This window comes from Rutilus rutilus, assembly GCF_951802725.1.
Source record: "Rutilus rutilus genome assembly, chromosome: 12".
Lineage (NCBI taxonomy): Eukaryota > Metazoa > Chordata > Actinopteri > Cypriniformes > Leuciscidae > Rutilus > Rutilus rutilus.
Genome location: NC_140217.1, coordinates 20,582,749 through 20,597,686, shown reverse-complemented (window position 1 = coordinate 20,597,686; position 14,938 = coordinate 20,582,749). Strand labels below are relative to the sequence as shown.

General features: G+C 39.9%; 1 protein-coding gene across 2 annotated transcripts in view; it reads left to right on the top strand.

Moving 5' to 3' along the window:
* tnrc6c2 (trinucleotide repeat containing adaptor 6C2) overlaps window positions 1–14,938 on the top strand; it is a 64,086-nt gene that overhangs the window by 40,725 nt on the left and 8,423 nt on the right. For both annotated transcript variants that reach the window (XM_084426743.1, XM_084426742.1), the window contains exons 5-12: window positions 4,880–7,126; window positions 7,718–7,930; window positions 8,999–9,156; window positions 10,947–11,024; window positions 11,136–11,193; window positions 11,296–11,441; window positions 11,582–11,728; window positions 13,361–13,507. In XM_084426743.1, the coding sequence (XP_084282869.1) occupies window positions 4,880–7,126; window positions 7,718–7,930; window positions 8,999–9,156; window positions 10,947–11,024; window positions 11,136–11,193; window positions 11,296–11,441; window positions 11,582–11,728; window positions 13,361–13,507 (3,194 nt within the window). The remainder of the gene's footprint in view (window positions 1–4,879; window positions 7,127–7,717; window positions 7,931–8,998; window positions 9,157–10,946; window positions 11,025–11,135; window positions 11,194–11,295; window positions 11,442–11,581; window positions 11,729–13,360; window positions 13,508–14,938) is intronic.

Genomic DNA, 14,938 nt, shown 5'->3' with positions numbered 1-14,938 from the left:
GCCTATATAGGTGCTACTGAAGTGGAGATTTCGGACTTGGAGTATAAGAGAAAAGTCATTTTGAGAAAACGGGCTTTAAAGATTTATCATCAGCCAATGAGATTGCGCATTCAGCCCTTTTACTTTCACGATTGGTTGCTGATAAAAAGGAAATTACCATATTTGGATCCGACAGGATTGTACAGAAGAGAGAGAGCTTCCTAACCGTGCATGTGATGACAGGCTGACAGCAGAGATCGCGGAGCAGCATGTTCATTAAGAACGCAAACTTTTGTTGAATTTATGAGAAATCTACAGACGCAAACAGACAAAGTGTAATAAAATAAAGACCTAAATGTGTATTTCGGACTTTTTTTCACCACAAGTCTGAAAGAAGACATGTTATTGAAGACAAATATCCAAAAATCTCAAAATTGACCGGTAAAAAAAAAAAACGATGTTTTTGCCTGCAGTGTCTCGCCTTAAATGTCATTTTGGTGATCTTAGTCTTAGTCATGAGTCTTAGGCTACGTTTACACGGAAACGATCTGAAGAGAAAACGCAAAAGTGATCACTTTTTATTCTGCGTTTAGACGAGCGTTATGGGGGGGAAATCTGTGTGCATATGGTGACGCAAAAGTGTGTGAAATTCAATGTAGTATGCACTCCAGGCGGCTAGGTGGCAATGTGAAGCACTGATCGGTGCCTTCACTGTCTAGCAGACTTTTGCGTTTGTACCGTTTAGACGGAAACGCGACGGTGGAGCGTTTTTAAGATTTCCACTCTGGAGGGTGGTTTCACTTTTGTGCGTTTTTAAGCCCCAAAAACGCCGTTGCCGTCTAAACGAAAGGCACATCTGATAAAATATTTTTACGTTTTCACCCGCGAGCGTTCTCGTGTAAACAGGGCCTTAAGGGATACAGTTATTGACTACAGGGGGGACTTTAATATATAATTTTTTCACACAAAAAATACATGCTGAAAAAATAGTATCATTGTTATTACCCTCATTCTGACCCTCTGTCTGAAATGAGACGTTTTTAAGGGGCGGCACCTTTAAAGCATGTCAGTAAACGACCACTGTTATGAATAGCTAACGTTAGGTGTGTGCGATTATCACGATTTTTGATCGTGGATGATTAAAATGTCTCCACAATCTGCTTTTGAAGAAATATAATAGTATCATGCTACAATGCATTCTATCAGTTGCAGTTCTGGCGCCTCCATCTCAACGACCCGACGTACATTCACATCACATGTTATGTTAACGTAGAGTAGAGTTAAACTCATGGGACAATTCACAAATGTTAATTATTTGCATGTGCTTTAAAGCCTTGTCGGTTTAACATTTCATTCGCGTACTGATGCGCTGTTCTAACATGCGCTTTTCTGAGTGCATACACCCGAAGCGCACAGGCACTAAAAGCCTGTCAAACAGCGCCTGATTACTGGACTAAGTTATCTTTCGAGTCTTATTGCGCTAATACTGTCAAATACACACAAGGTTTACATAAACACAGTTGATTTTGTCTAAAGTGAAAGCAACATTTGAGAGAAAATCGGGTGCGTCATATGTGTGTTGTTTATTAGATGCGTGCCGGTCTTAAAGTGACAGTAGCCTGTAGTGCTGGGCGGTGTACCGGTTCATACCGAATACCGGTGTTCATTTTTGTTATGATATGAATTTTTAAAATACCGCAATACCGATGTATGTCGCTTTAATAATGATCGGAAGGCGGCGCGACACTGTTTGAGAGGGTCCTTTTTCTCTGTTGCACTGTAGTGATGCACGTGTAAGCGTGACTTTGAAGATGGAGAGGTTAAACTATAATTGATAGCTGTCAAATTATATTACAGTGTTTCCCATACATTGGTTCACAATATCAACACAGCCTTTTGGAAAATCTATTTGTGGTTGGCATTGACATCGTTGAATAAACATGAGAACTGCACGTTTCAAAATCATAACGCGGCGCTTTGTGTTTTTATATGAATGTATCTGAAGTGAACTGACGGTCTTTAGAAAAGTTTCTTTGTTATTACGATTGAATCTTTCTTTATCTTTCCTGATAAAGCAGCGTTTATGAGCGTTGCTGCTTTGTGTACAGCCGTTACCGGGGAAACCGCTATTTCTGCCGCTCCTACAGCGCCTCCTGCTGGCACCTCTTTATAAACAGCCTTGCAAACCTGTAATAATACTAGTGTGGATTTTTTTTCAACAATATTCACTCATGACAGTAAAATAGGGCATTCTAAGTCAATCTACTGCAGTATTTCCTCTCTCACTCAGTGAAAAATGTGTTTTACACCCAGTCATGCTTGGAAAAAAAGAAATAGGTGATATACCGTGATACCGGTATAATTTAGAAAAATACCGTGATGTGGATTTTTGGTCATACCGCCCAGCACTAGTAGCCTGTAATAAACATGCTGTCGCTTGTCCTTAAAGGGGATAGTTCACCCAAAAATAAAATTTCTGTCATTATTTACTCACTCTCATGTTGTTCCAAACCTGTATTAATTTCTTTCTTGTGCTGAACACAAAAGAAGATATTTTGAAGAATGTGGGTAACCAATCAGCTGGTCCCCATTGACTTAAATAGTAGGAAAAAATTGTCACTGGGGACCAGCAACTGTTCGTTCGGTTAGCCACATTCTTCAAAATAACTTTTATTTTCAATAGAAGAAAGAAACTTATTCAGGTTTAAAACAACTTGAGAGAGTAAATGGTAAACTATCCCTTTAATGTTAATAAAACAACAAAAAACAAAGAGAAAATCACTCATTGCTCTGAGAACTTTAATAGTAGCTTTAATAAGAATCAATGTATAATTTATACAGTGAAGTCTATGTAGTGTTTTATTTTTATATTTGTTCATTTAATTTCCTTCTTGAATGGTACTGTTAAATACACCTACTGTAGCTCAAAAGCACTGTTTATTATATTTGTATATTATGTTGTGTATATGTAATGTGTATCTTTGTTCTTATTTTTTAATAACAAGGAAATTAATGACAAAGGTTAGGGCGCTTTGGTCTAAATGTATGCCATTCTTTTTCTATTTTCTATTTTGTTTTCTTGTAAGACTTTGTTTTTAAAATAGGGACTTTAGTTTGGCTGTAATGCTCAGTCACTTGCAAAATAGTAAAACCAACACGAAAAAGAATTGTGCTAAAATTGTGAATCGTGATTTTCCTGAAAGAAATCGTGATATGATATTTTTGCCATATCGCCCACCCCTAGCTAACGTCATTGCATAGGAAAAATATCAACGCCCCTTCTCTATTTATATAAAACCGTCATTTACAGACGAAGCGTTATGAAATTGTTTACTTGTGGTTTGCGATATAGGTGTCGTCAGATACAATACAGTTGGCTGCTTTATTTTTCAACAAAACTTTTTTTGCAAACTCTCCATTACACTGTGCTTTGTACATAATCCTCCGACGTGATCAGGGGTACCATTACAAATAAACTTAATAAACCTTAAACTTCAGGGTTCCTCAAATCTGGTCCTGGAGGGCCACTTTAGTTCCAACTCTAATCAAATACACCTGAACAAGCTAGTCAAGGTCTTCAGAGTTACTAGAAAATTGCAGGTAAGTGAGTTCGATCATGGTTTGAGCTAAACTCTGTAGGAGAGTGGCCATCCAGGGCTGGATTTGAGAAACCCTGATCTACTTGTTCCTGACACTGTCTGGGGTCCTTCTTAAGTCTGTACAGAGATGCAAGTGAGGTGTTTAAACAGGACGCGTCACGGGTATCTATATACTGTATCCAGTGTAGACAATGATTATAATGGGTATGCTTTTGATGTGGTGCTCACATCTGGCGTAGACAGGTGTCAGCTATTAAGCAACTGAACGCTAGTGGGCAGGGTCCGTGATGCAATGATGTATAACTTTTTGTCAGTGTATAACTTTTTTGTCAGTGTTTTGCTCTTGAGGCAGTCATATCTAAATGTATTTGCCTGTGTTGCGTCACAGATCCAACAATATCAAAACAAGACGTTTTTAGAGCTTGGTTGATTTAAATACTTTTTTATAATGAGGACGACGTTTCAAACTATGAAACTTACAGTATTTTTAGTGGTACAAAGACCTCTTATATGTCAAAAGATCAAGAAAATGTTTATTTATCATGTCATGAGCCCTTTAACTAAACCTTAGGTTAGTCATGGGTACAATGTTTGATTTATTCAGTGAATCATATAGTTGCCACATGACCCTTTAAAGGGGTCATATAATGGTACATGCACTTTTACAAGTTGATTGTACTGAAATGTGTGTTGGCAGTGCCTGTACACAACCATCATAAAATGATTTTTTTAAAAATAAAAAAAATTATTATACTTGTTCTTCTGTTTTTGTTTTTTGTTTTTGTAAACTGAAAAACTGAAAATAAAGTATTCCAAAAAAAAAAAAGTATATTACAAACTTTTAATTTAGACCCTAAAGAATCATATTAGCTTGTACAAAAATGGCATTATATGACCCCTTTAAGGGTATGGATAATACATGTGCGTACTGTTTAGGATGAATATTGTCAGTGGTTGTGGAGAGTTGCAGTTGCCCTCTTTCTGCTCTCATGCCATAATTTACACACCATCGATTACCTGCTGGCTCATGATTGATTATAGCTGAGAGAGAGAGAGTATAGCTGGAACGAAGTGAGAGAGAGAGTGCATCTAGGTTTAGTATGCGTCTTATGAGTATCTGTGGAGCATGTTGATGAAGCTTGATTTTTGTGGGGACCTTGTAGATCACACTAAAATGAAAACAAAATCGAAAATAAATATCCCTTGCTAATAGTTTTATTTTAAGATACATAATGATGTCCTGCACATTTTTTAAATACATTTTTGCTATAAAAAATCTGCCCTGTGTATTTGTTTTACAGGACTTCCCCATCAAAGTGGCCTGGGACCCCAGCATGAGAATTGTCATTGGAATATCCCAGTTACCAAAAGCAGCAGTGGCAACCAGGATAAAGTGATTATTAACCGTAACGACACAGACACTTGGCCTTCCATTACATACGGCAAGAGCCAGCAGACACCAGAATGCACCTTGGACGCTGAACGCACATCAGAGGTCATCAGCAACAGTAGTAGCACTATTATGGCTACAGGAGCTAGCCAGCAGGGTCATTACCCAATCAGCAAAGACAACGTTAATCTCACTTCTAGTATGGTCTCTAGTCAAGGTGGCCCTACTAGGGGGTGGGTCTCAGAAGGAAATGTTGACTTGCCCATGGGCAGTAGAGGGCAGTCCAACTGGGGAGCTTCTAATCTGAACCTCAACCCCAGTGCCAACCCGGCTGCTTGGCCAGCTCTTGGACATGAGGGGGCTGGGGTAGGGTCAGGCCCTAGTAGCATAGTTTGCTCAAATTCACTTTCACTTAGTAGGTGTGGCCAAGGAGGAGTGGCACCACCTCACAGCACCATTGGAAATGGTAGCATTGGTTGTGTCAATGGAAACCTTGTAGGGGACTGTGCATGGGGCAACCCGGATGTCCCAGAACAGCACCAGTCACCCACAAATGTATCTTTCAACATGAAACCTCCTAACCTTAAAACTGATGGACCAAATAACACTAAACCAGAGCCAATGAGTCCAGTGAACAACTGGAGAGGAAACCTCAGTCAGTCACCTACTGAGCCTGCCAGCGAAGATGGAACTGCTTTCTGGGGCAACGGAGATGCCAAAAATGGAGAATCGAAGGACTCAGGCTGGGATTCTGCAGGCGTCTCCTCTTGGGGGCAGGGAGGAGCTAGCAGTGGTGGCGGCTGGGGCAAACAGCCAAGCACTGACGGTACAAGATGGGGCAAACAGCCAAGCACTGACGGTACAGGATGGGATGCTAATGATGGTCCTTCCCAAGAACATATGAGTTCCTGGGGCCCTGACACTCCAGCAAGTGAGGGCAGCAGGGATAGTAGTGAGGGCCACCCAGGAAGAAGAGAGAGGTCCTCAAGTGATGATTTGGCCCCTTTGCTGCCAAGGCAGGACTTGGACCCACGTGTCCTATGTAACTCAGGCTGGGGACAGACTCCAGTTCGTCAACACACTGTTTGGGAAATGGAACAAAGTCCAGACAAAAAGAATGATGCAGGCGGCGAGGTCTGGGGGTCTTCGTCCAACATACCTTTAACTGGACCTGCACCATCTCCTCCTGGATGTGCCAATCCCAACCTCAATGCACCTCCTAGAATGGACACAAGCAAGAGCGAGGAACCTCGCAGAGCCATGCCAAACACAGGCTGGGGAGGATCAGTCCCAGCCTCTGCTCAACCTAATGGTGGATGGGGGGAACCTCCTGCAAATAAAAAGGTTCCCAATGGATCAATATGTGGCTGGCGCGATCCCATTGCTGAGGGTCTCAACACCAATGGCTGTAATGGCCAATCTTGGGCTTCTGAAGAAAAGTCTCCTAGCTGGGATGATGGTACTTCTCAGAAGAAAACACAAGGTTGGGGTGATGGACCCAATACCTCCTCAGGCTGGGGAAGTAGTGGCAGTGGTAATAATGGAGAGTGGGGTGACCCTTCAGAAATACGGAAAAGTGGCTCTGGAAGTTCCTCTAGGGACCCTGAAAACAGAAACTGGAAGGAAACCCAGAGAGGCTGGGGTAAATCAGCACCAGCACAGGGTGGTGGTTGGGGTGATTCTCAACATTCCAATGGTTCAGCCCAAGGTTGGGGTGGAAAACTTCAGGAATCCACATGTGGCAACAGTGGAGCTGGAGGCATAGGATCATGGTGTGGCCCAAATTCTGTGAAACAGAGCAACTCTGGCTGGGCATCAGGAGGCCACCAGGATCCAGGAGATGAGGCCACAGGTTGGGATGAACCATCTCCATCTTCTATTCGTCGCAAAATGGAAATTGATGATGGGACCTCCTCCTGGGGTGACCCCAGTGCTTACTGCAAGAGTGTGAACATGTGGGACAGGAATAACTCCCAAAATCATCCAGGAACCAGCAAGAATGGCAGCAGTCATAGCATCACTGGGCCCAACAACAACAGCAACCATCACCAACACCACAGCCAAGGTCCCAATCAGAACCATGTCAATGGCAACATCAACAATGGCTCACCCAGTCAAGGTGAATCTCCTCTTAACAGGATGCCCATGGGAAATCCAGGTGAGAGAATGCATATATTTCTCCCTTTCTAATGCCCATTCTAGTCCTCTGTACATCTGACAAACATTAATACAATTGCTTAAATTATTAAAGTCATGGTTAGCTCCATCTGTTGACTACTGTCGAAAAAACATACACCAGTTAAGATTCCTCAGTTTGCATTCTGCTGCCCCAGCTGGTTTAGATTTGAACCAGGAATGACTGTTGCGTACTTGGCCTAGATGTGCTGTTATCATCCTCACAAATGTGTTTTTTTTTTTTTTTTTGTGTCAGTGTTGAGGGATAACTTAGGATATAGATATTTGTGATCTACCTTTTCCATATTTCTGAGAGCTTTTTCTGTATTTTCTCTATATATTGGTTCAGAGTGTCTGTTTTTAGTAAATTTCAGTTTCAGTCAATAATTTGACTTTATCTGATGCAGTGCACTTACTTTTTTGTATTATATATGTACAAGTTAATAAGACAACAACTATGCTATTTTCATAAGTTATCTATTGATTATTTATTTGATTAATCAATTGGAAAATATTATTTTCTGTATTTTAAGTACTTCATCTTCAGTTATTATACTGATAATGTTTGATTCAGGCTGGGGAGAGCTCCCTAATGTCCAGTCAAATACAGAACCTTCTTCATGGGGCGAGCCAGCCAATTCCAACCCTTCTGTGGACAATGGCACTTCATCTTGGGGCCAAGGGCAACCCACTAAGAGCTGTGGAGGATGGGGTGAAAGTGCTTATGACTCCAGTGGACCTTGTGGCAGAGGAAATGCACCTGCTGGATCAGGCCCCTGTCAGGAAGGTAATTAAATAAAATAAACCTCTTTGCATTAAAGCACTTGCTATAACAAAAGAGGGAAATCTTAAGTCATTGCTGATACTTAATTTTTTTATATATATATATATTTTTTATATATATATATATATATTATGATAAAGTTTAACTACACTGACCTCTGGTGGTTGAATAAAACTCCTGTACTGATTGCATTACTATACTTTAAAGTTTAACTTTGTTTTTTTTATTTTTAGTGTTAAATAGTTTATACTATCCCAGCTGAGACAAGTCAATTCTTTGTATAAAGTGTAAATGCTGTGCCAGTGGCTCTCTGGGACTTTCAAATAATTGCTCTAACAACCCAACCAGCCTGACATAGAAACACTGACTCAACCAGTGGTGTGGGTTTGGGGCAGAACTATCAATCTATCTGACCAATGACAGAAAGGGGCAGTGTTTTGGAAGCCATTCACTGTGTCTGTCATTCGCTGCATCCAAAATCACATACTGTATAGTAGGTTTTACATTTGATTTGAAACTTGCTTTGAAAACTGTTTTTAGAAAAGTATGTTCTATATAGTATGAATGTATGAAGTATTAATACAATTTGAACATACTATATCCGCCATGTTGTCATTGTCATGTGACCTACGGCATCAGTTGCGTCGTTTCACTGCCATTCACAACTCCTCTCCCGTGGCCTCATGGGATAGTAAAGTGTCCATTGAATGCGCCCTTCAGAATTTTGGGCGGACATAGTAGGTCATCTGGATGCTTTTCACCTACTGTTTTTCGAATACTATGTATTCGGACGTATTACTCTGTTTGCGTAGTGTTTTTTCCATATAAAATAGTAGGGAAGTATTCAAATTCGGATGCAGCAATTATGTATGCAATTCCGTTTGGTAAACCCTGGTGCAGCAGATATTACACACTTCACCTTAAAAGGTTTTTCTGTGGATCCTGGTATATTTAGTATTGGGCAGACCAAATTTACTAATTTAGTCAACCATCCACATATCTAAGCATAGATAAAAATATATGGTGTTATATGGCCCTGATTATGAGCAGTCACCAATTGTGTTTTCCCAGGTCCCAAACCTATGCAAGATAGCTGGGGATCTGGAGGGGAAGAGACTGGCATGAACACCAGCCAGTGGGATGCTGATGATGGTGACATGTGGAACAGTCCCACATCCCAAGACTCCTCTTGTAACTCATGGGGTCAATCGAAGAAGGTCCCACAAAGGGTAATTGAGGCCATTCAAAGCCATCAGTACTCTGTCCTGTAATGCATACTCAGTGTCACATATTCATTGTGTGGTTAACTTTTTTTTTCTGACTAATAATTTTTTATTAATTATTACTATGGGTCAAAGACGAGACTTCACCATTTTGATGTCTGCATCAAATTAAATTTACTAAAGTGATATTATATTCATAAAAAAAAACAAAAAAACATTAAATGCAAGTAAAGTGTCTACATTCATGTTTCAGATAACTTTTATGAAAATTAATTGTCAAAATATGGGTGAAATAAGTGTAAAATTGTTATTCACCCTAATGGTCCAGACTTTGATTTTGATTACCATTTACATCTTTAAATAAACATAAAATACCAAGTTTAAAAAAAAAAATTGTCAAGTATTGAAATAACCAGGGGACTTTTGTCCCAAATATGCAGTTTGTTAGAGGTAAGTCCGTATGAAAGGAAAAGAAGCCAGTCTGAAATCATATAAAAAAAAAAAAAAACTGATAGTCATTCGACAGTATGTGACATCATCAAAAGGCACCCTGAAGACCGTGTGGTGCTGCAGCAAAGTGAGTTTATTGCTCTTAAATATTTAATTTCACCTTTTAATGGTGAAGTAACCTAAGTTACAAAAACACACGTCATTGAAATTTGAAAAATAAGTAAATGTTGTGAATAATTGTGATTAACTTTACTGGTCAAGCTCATTGTTTGATATTGGTGTCCAGTTGATAGTCTGCAATAAGCTGAAGTAAAAGTTTCGTCATTCAGAAAGAGTAATGTTTTTGTCATTCAGTGTAATGCAAATTATCTGTTACACCACAGTATCATCCATTACACTGAATGACAGTATCACAGTATAGATAACAATTTTAGCATCTTATTTATATTACAGATAAATGAGGAATGTTTAGCACTGACAAATATGTGTTAAACTTAATAAATATGACTATTTTAATGCATTTTGGTATAGTTTTATTTGTGCCGTTGCCTTATTTTAGATGCCCATGAACAGAGAGAGTTGCTAGGCACTGTAAAAAGTAAAAAAGCTAAAAAGTAAATGCAGACCCCATAGCTTGGGTGGCACTCTTAAGGCCTGTTCACACCAAGAATTATAAATATAAAGATGACCATAACGATAACTAGATTAGTGTCCACACCAGTGAACAATAACGCTCTGTTTATTCTTAGCGTGCAGCTGCAGTTTTGTCGTCTCTGCTGCTTTAAATGCTCCAGCTCTTTGAAGTGGAATGGACATTGCTGTCAATGTTTTTATCTGTCATCAGCTGGATTAAAAACCTTTCTGAAAGTTCCTCTGTGCCAATGTTCCGTTGTGTTCCGTACTCAGCTACTATTTTATATTTAGAATGATTTTTAGAACTATATCTTTATCGTTATAGTTATTGTACTTGGTGTAAACGGGCCTTTAGCAAGGAAGCGAGAAAGGTATTGAGGATTGCAATAGTCAGAATAATAGCTTACCGATTTTTCTGAACAGAGAGAGAATTAAGGGAACAATGACAATGTTCTCTCCCTTTTTGTTCTCTCGTCATTCAGAGTAACAAACTATGGTTATTCACCGTAACATATATATTTATGTAAAAATTAATCAATGTACTTATTCTGACCTGTACTTATTAAAATATATAAAATAATATGTGATCATACTAAATTGTATGATGATGCTTGAAAACCCCTTTTTTTTCGTCTTTGACCAATATATATGTATATATTATTTGCTTTATGTGGTATGTTTTTGCCTTATGGAGTGCTGTTTGTTCATTATAGGGCAAAGTTTCCAACAAGCAGGATGACGTTTGGATCATGACCAGACTTATCAAGCAGCTTACAGACATGGGTTTTCCAGTATGTTAAATCCTATTTATTCTGAAAAGATATGTCGATTCCATAATTAACAAGACGTTTCAAATATATATATTTTTAGCATAACAGTTTGTTTTCTTTTACCTGGTACAGAAGGATCCTGCAGAAGAAGCCCTAAAGAGCAACAATATGAATCTAGATCAGGCCATGAGTATGTAGTTCCTTTTGAAGTTAACCCATAACAGCAGACAGACATGCAGTGAGTCATATGATCTTGGTCTGGAACACAAATTTTGTACTTGCCTTTCCCTAGGCGCTTTGTTGGAGAAAAAAACTGAACTGGACAAACGGGGGATGTGCATGTCAGACTACAGTAATGGAATGAATAGGCCCATGGTGTGCCGACCCACAAACCTCTCAAAAGACCCCTCACTGGATCGTGCCCCCTTCCTGGACAAGGTATAGCCTTGTCTCAAACTTTTTTGAGAATTTATTTGATTGAATAAATTGGAGAAAAAAAGTCCAATACATTTTTCTGGACTGAAGTGGCGAGAAATTTGTGCTGGGTAATTTTTTCAACATATTTTCTGGTCTCTCAGGATGGTAGGCTGTCAGATGATGCTTCAACCTCACCATTTATGCCTTCTCCTGGCCTCAAGCACCCATTGGCCAATAGCAGCTTCCCTAGCCACGGATTGGGTGGGGTCTCTTCTGGCCTGTCCATGCAAAACTTGAACAACAGACAGGTGAGTGTTTTGAAATATCTGCATAGGGCATCGCACACAGTAGTTTTAAAGGGGTCATGAACTGGATTGTTTTATTATTTTATAATGTTGCCTGGGGTGCCCTTATAATGTTAGTATGATTTTTACATCAAAAATTGTCATAATTTATAAATAAAAGCCATTTTTCCAAGCCTGATTTCTGCCTCAGATTTGAACGCTCTGTTTTAAGGGGCGTGTCTGCTGTGAGACTGCAGTGCAAACGCCCACTGCTGTGATTGGCTGACATGCTTGCATGAAATAGCTAGTATTACAGGAACTCTCTCGAAAACTTTTACTACGTTTTTACTATTACAGCTATCGAGATTAACAAATCGTGAAAAGTATAGTTTAAAACATTATATTTAAATCTATTCCATTCCATCACATGAAAGGTTGCAGCATGACGAGCACTGACTGAGCAGATGACAGACAGTCTGTTGATCGCGTGAATAAAGATCTTATCATTGCAACGCAATTTTTGCACTCTCACAAATGCTTACACCAAATCACAATGCAAACACGATGTGAGTACACAGTATGAGCTTCGTTGTGTAGTGTAACAGTGTCATTATTTCATCACGAGTTTGGTAAGTGTCCAGATAAGCTCTCGCGGCTCACGCTGTGCTGTTTGATTGACAGCTTGGGCGAATGGAAAGGGATCGTTCTTTGATCGCTTTCTGTATATAATTTAATAACAGTTTAAAAAAAGATTATTTTTATAATACTACGAGAAATGATGTGAAGTTGATCGTTTAGTCACTGATGCATAAACAATATTGAACGATTTTAAGAGAAATATCTGAACTTGAATAATTACACCGAAATCACTGATCGCAGATCAGGCATTAGAATACACATGGTTACTTACATGTTGCTGGCAGATCCGTGTCGGGAAATTGTGATTGACTGATTTAATAAAGTTTAACCATGCTGGAATCCGAAGGAAGCTTATGCAGACTGTCTTCTTCCACAAACAGGCGCTGCACAATATTTAGTAAACAGCATGTTTATTGCTTGGAAGTAGCTCGATCCGGTTTAGCAATTATCATGTCGTCCTATGTTATTTAGCATGTTTGGGCGAATCGGTGGGCGGGGCTAAACAGGCCGTGATGAAGTAGGCGTTGATCTTCTTTTGTGGAGGCGGTGTTTTATCCTCTTTGACGTCATAGTTCCCCACTTTGAAAAACGAGTCGTTTGCTGAGCCTGATGTCTATAAAAGCTTTTATTGGACTAACAAGGTAGTTTTCAGTTCTGAAACTTACAGGATATTATTATAGTATGATGATCTCTTATATGTCAAAAGCTCAAGGAAACTTTGATTTCTCAGTTCATCACCCCTTTAAGTTTAGATGCATGCATTTAACCTAGTCTATACATCTGCATTGTCTGGTATCATGCCCTAACGTTTGGTGTGATGTTTGCATAATATTTACTTATTTTTAAATTTTTTTGAAAAGTCTATGTATTTATTTATTTATTTATTATTTATTTGTAATTATTTACTTTGAATCTGAAAGCGGTAGGACAATATGACATTGTATTCAGGTCAATGTTGAAAGCACATTATTTGAGCAGTCAAAAAATGTTGAGCTACCCAACCTCTCTGTTTCCTAGATGCAGAATGGAATGTTCGGCACTAACGGAGCAGCACAAACTCGGGTCATGCAGCAGCAGGCCCCGCCCCCTCAGCCACCAGTGCCACCTCTTAGCTCCACTCAGCCTACTCTACGTGCTCAAGTGCCTCAGCTTCTCTCCCCTCAGGTGGTGCAAATTACACGTGTCATTTCAAATTCCAGTGAACTCCATTTAATATAAATAAAAATGTTCAAATATAAAAAAATATATAGAATATACAAATTTGAATTGATCGCTGCTTATTTAATGAGACATTGAATCATTAATTCAACCAATTTGTTCAAAACGGCTAATTCCTTCAAGAACAGTGAGCAGGTCATTATTTCATTCACATTATTATGATTATTTCGAAATTACATCTGACTCTGAGATGTACTACTGTCCTGCTGTGACTTTGTTTGTATTTACCTTCATGACAAAATATTCATAATATTAAGTCTAAAAAGTCACTTAATATTAACTTCATGTTTATTGAACTGTTGTGTAAAATCTAAATCACACTTGCTATCTTACTGATGTTCTAAGAAAATGTCTCTGGTTACCTGTGTAACCCATGTTCTCTGAATAGGGAACGAGACGCTGTGTAGCGATGGCGCAATGGGTAATGCCCTAGGGCAGTGCTGATTGTCTGAACCCATATAGAATCACGCCAATTCATTGGCTGATGCCGTGGGTACCTCCTCAGGCCAAACTCAACCAGGACAAAAGCGAGCAGTTCATTCGGAAAGAACCCGGGAACCAAGGGCCGCATCCAGATCTAGGTTATAAAACTTGATAAAAGTGTGCGGAGAGGACCAACCTGCCACCACACAAATATCCTCCAAAGGAACTCCAAAAAGAGCCTGGGAAGACAGAGGTGAAGGGAGCTTCCGCACCTCATAAGCCAAAGAAATTGCGCCTCTCACCCAATGAGATATTCTGTGCTTAGAGGCATCGAGCCCTCTGTGGCCGGCCCCAAAGCATACAAACAACTGAGACGACTTGCGCCACTGGCCAGAGTGGTCCACATATACCTTTAAAGCCCGGAGAGGGCAAAGCAAACGGAGTCTCTCTTCCTCCGTGGAGGAGAAAGGAGGAGGACAGAAAGAATGAAGCACGACCATTTGAGAGCGAAAAGACGTGGACAAAACTTTGGGGACACAACCAGGCCTGGGTCACAGAAACATCTTCACAAACTCCACGCAAGGCTCCAGAAAGAGCCTGCAGATCTCCCACAGGCTTGATAGAGGCTAATGCTTAAAAGAGCGCCACCTTGAGCATCAGAATCTGGTCAGGAGTTGACTCTAAAGGTTCGAAAGGGGGTTCCAATAACCCCTTCACCCGCAACCTCCATATCTCGGGTCGAGGATGCCAAATCCTGCTCCGTAGCTGAGACAACATCTTTCCTGTTTGGAATTTCCCACAGGGACCCCTCAACTTGACCGGAGGGGATGCATATAGTCTCAAATCTGGCCATGGATGAGCAAAGGCATATATCCCCAGAGGCGTCGGATGAGTCAGGGAGAATCACAGAGGACAGGAGCGCTGGGGCGAGAGAGGGAGAAACCGACTTGCTCA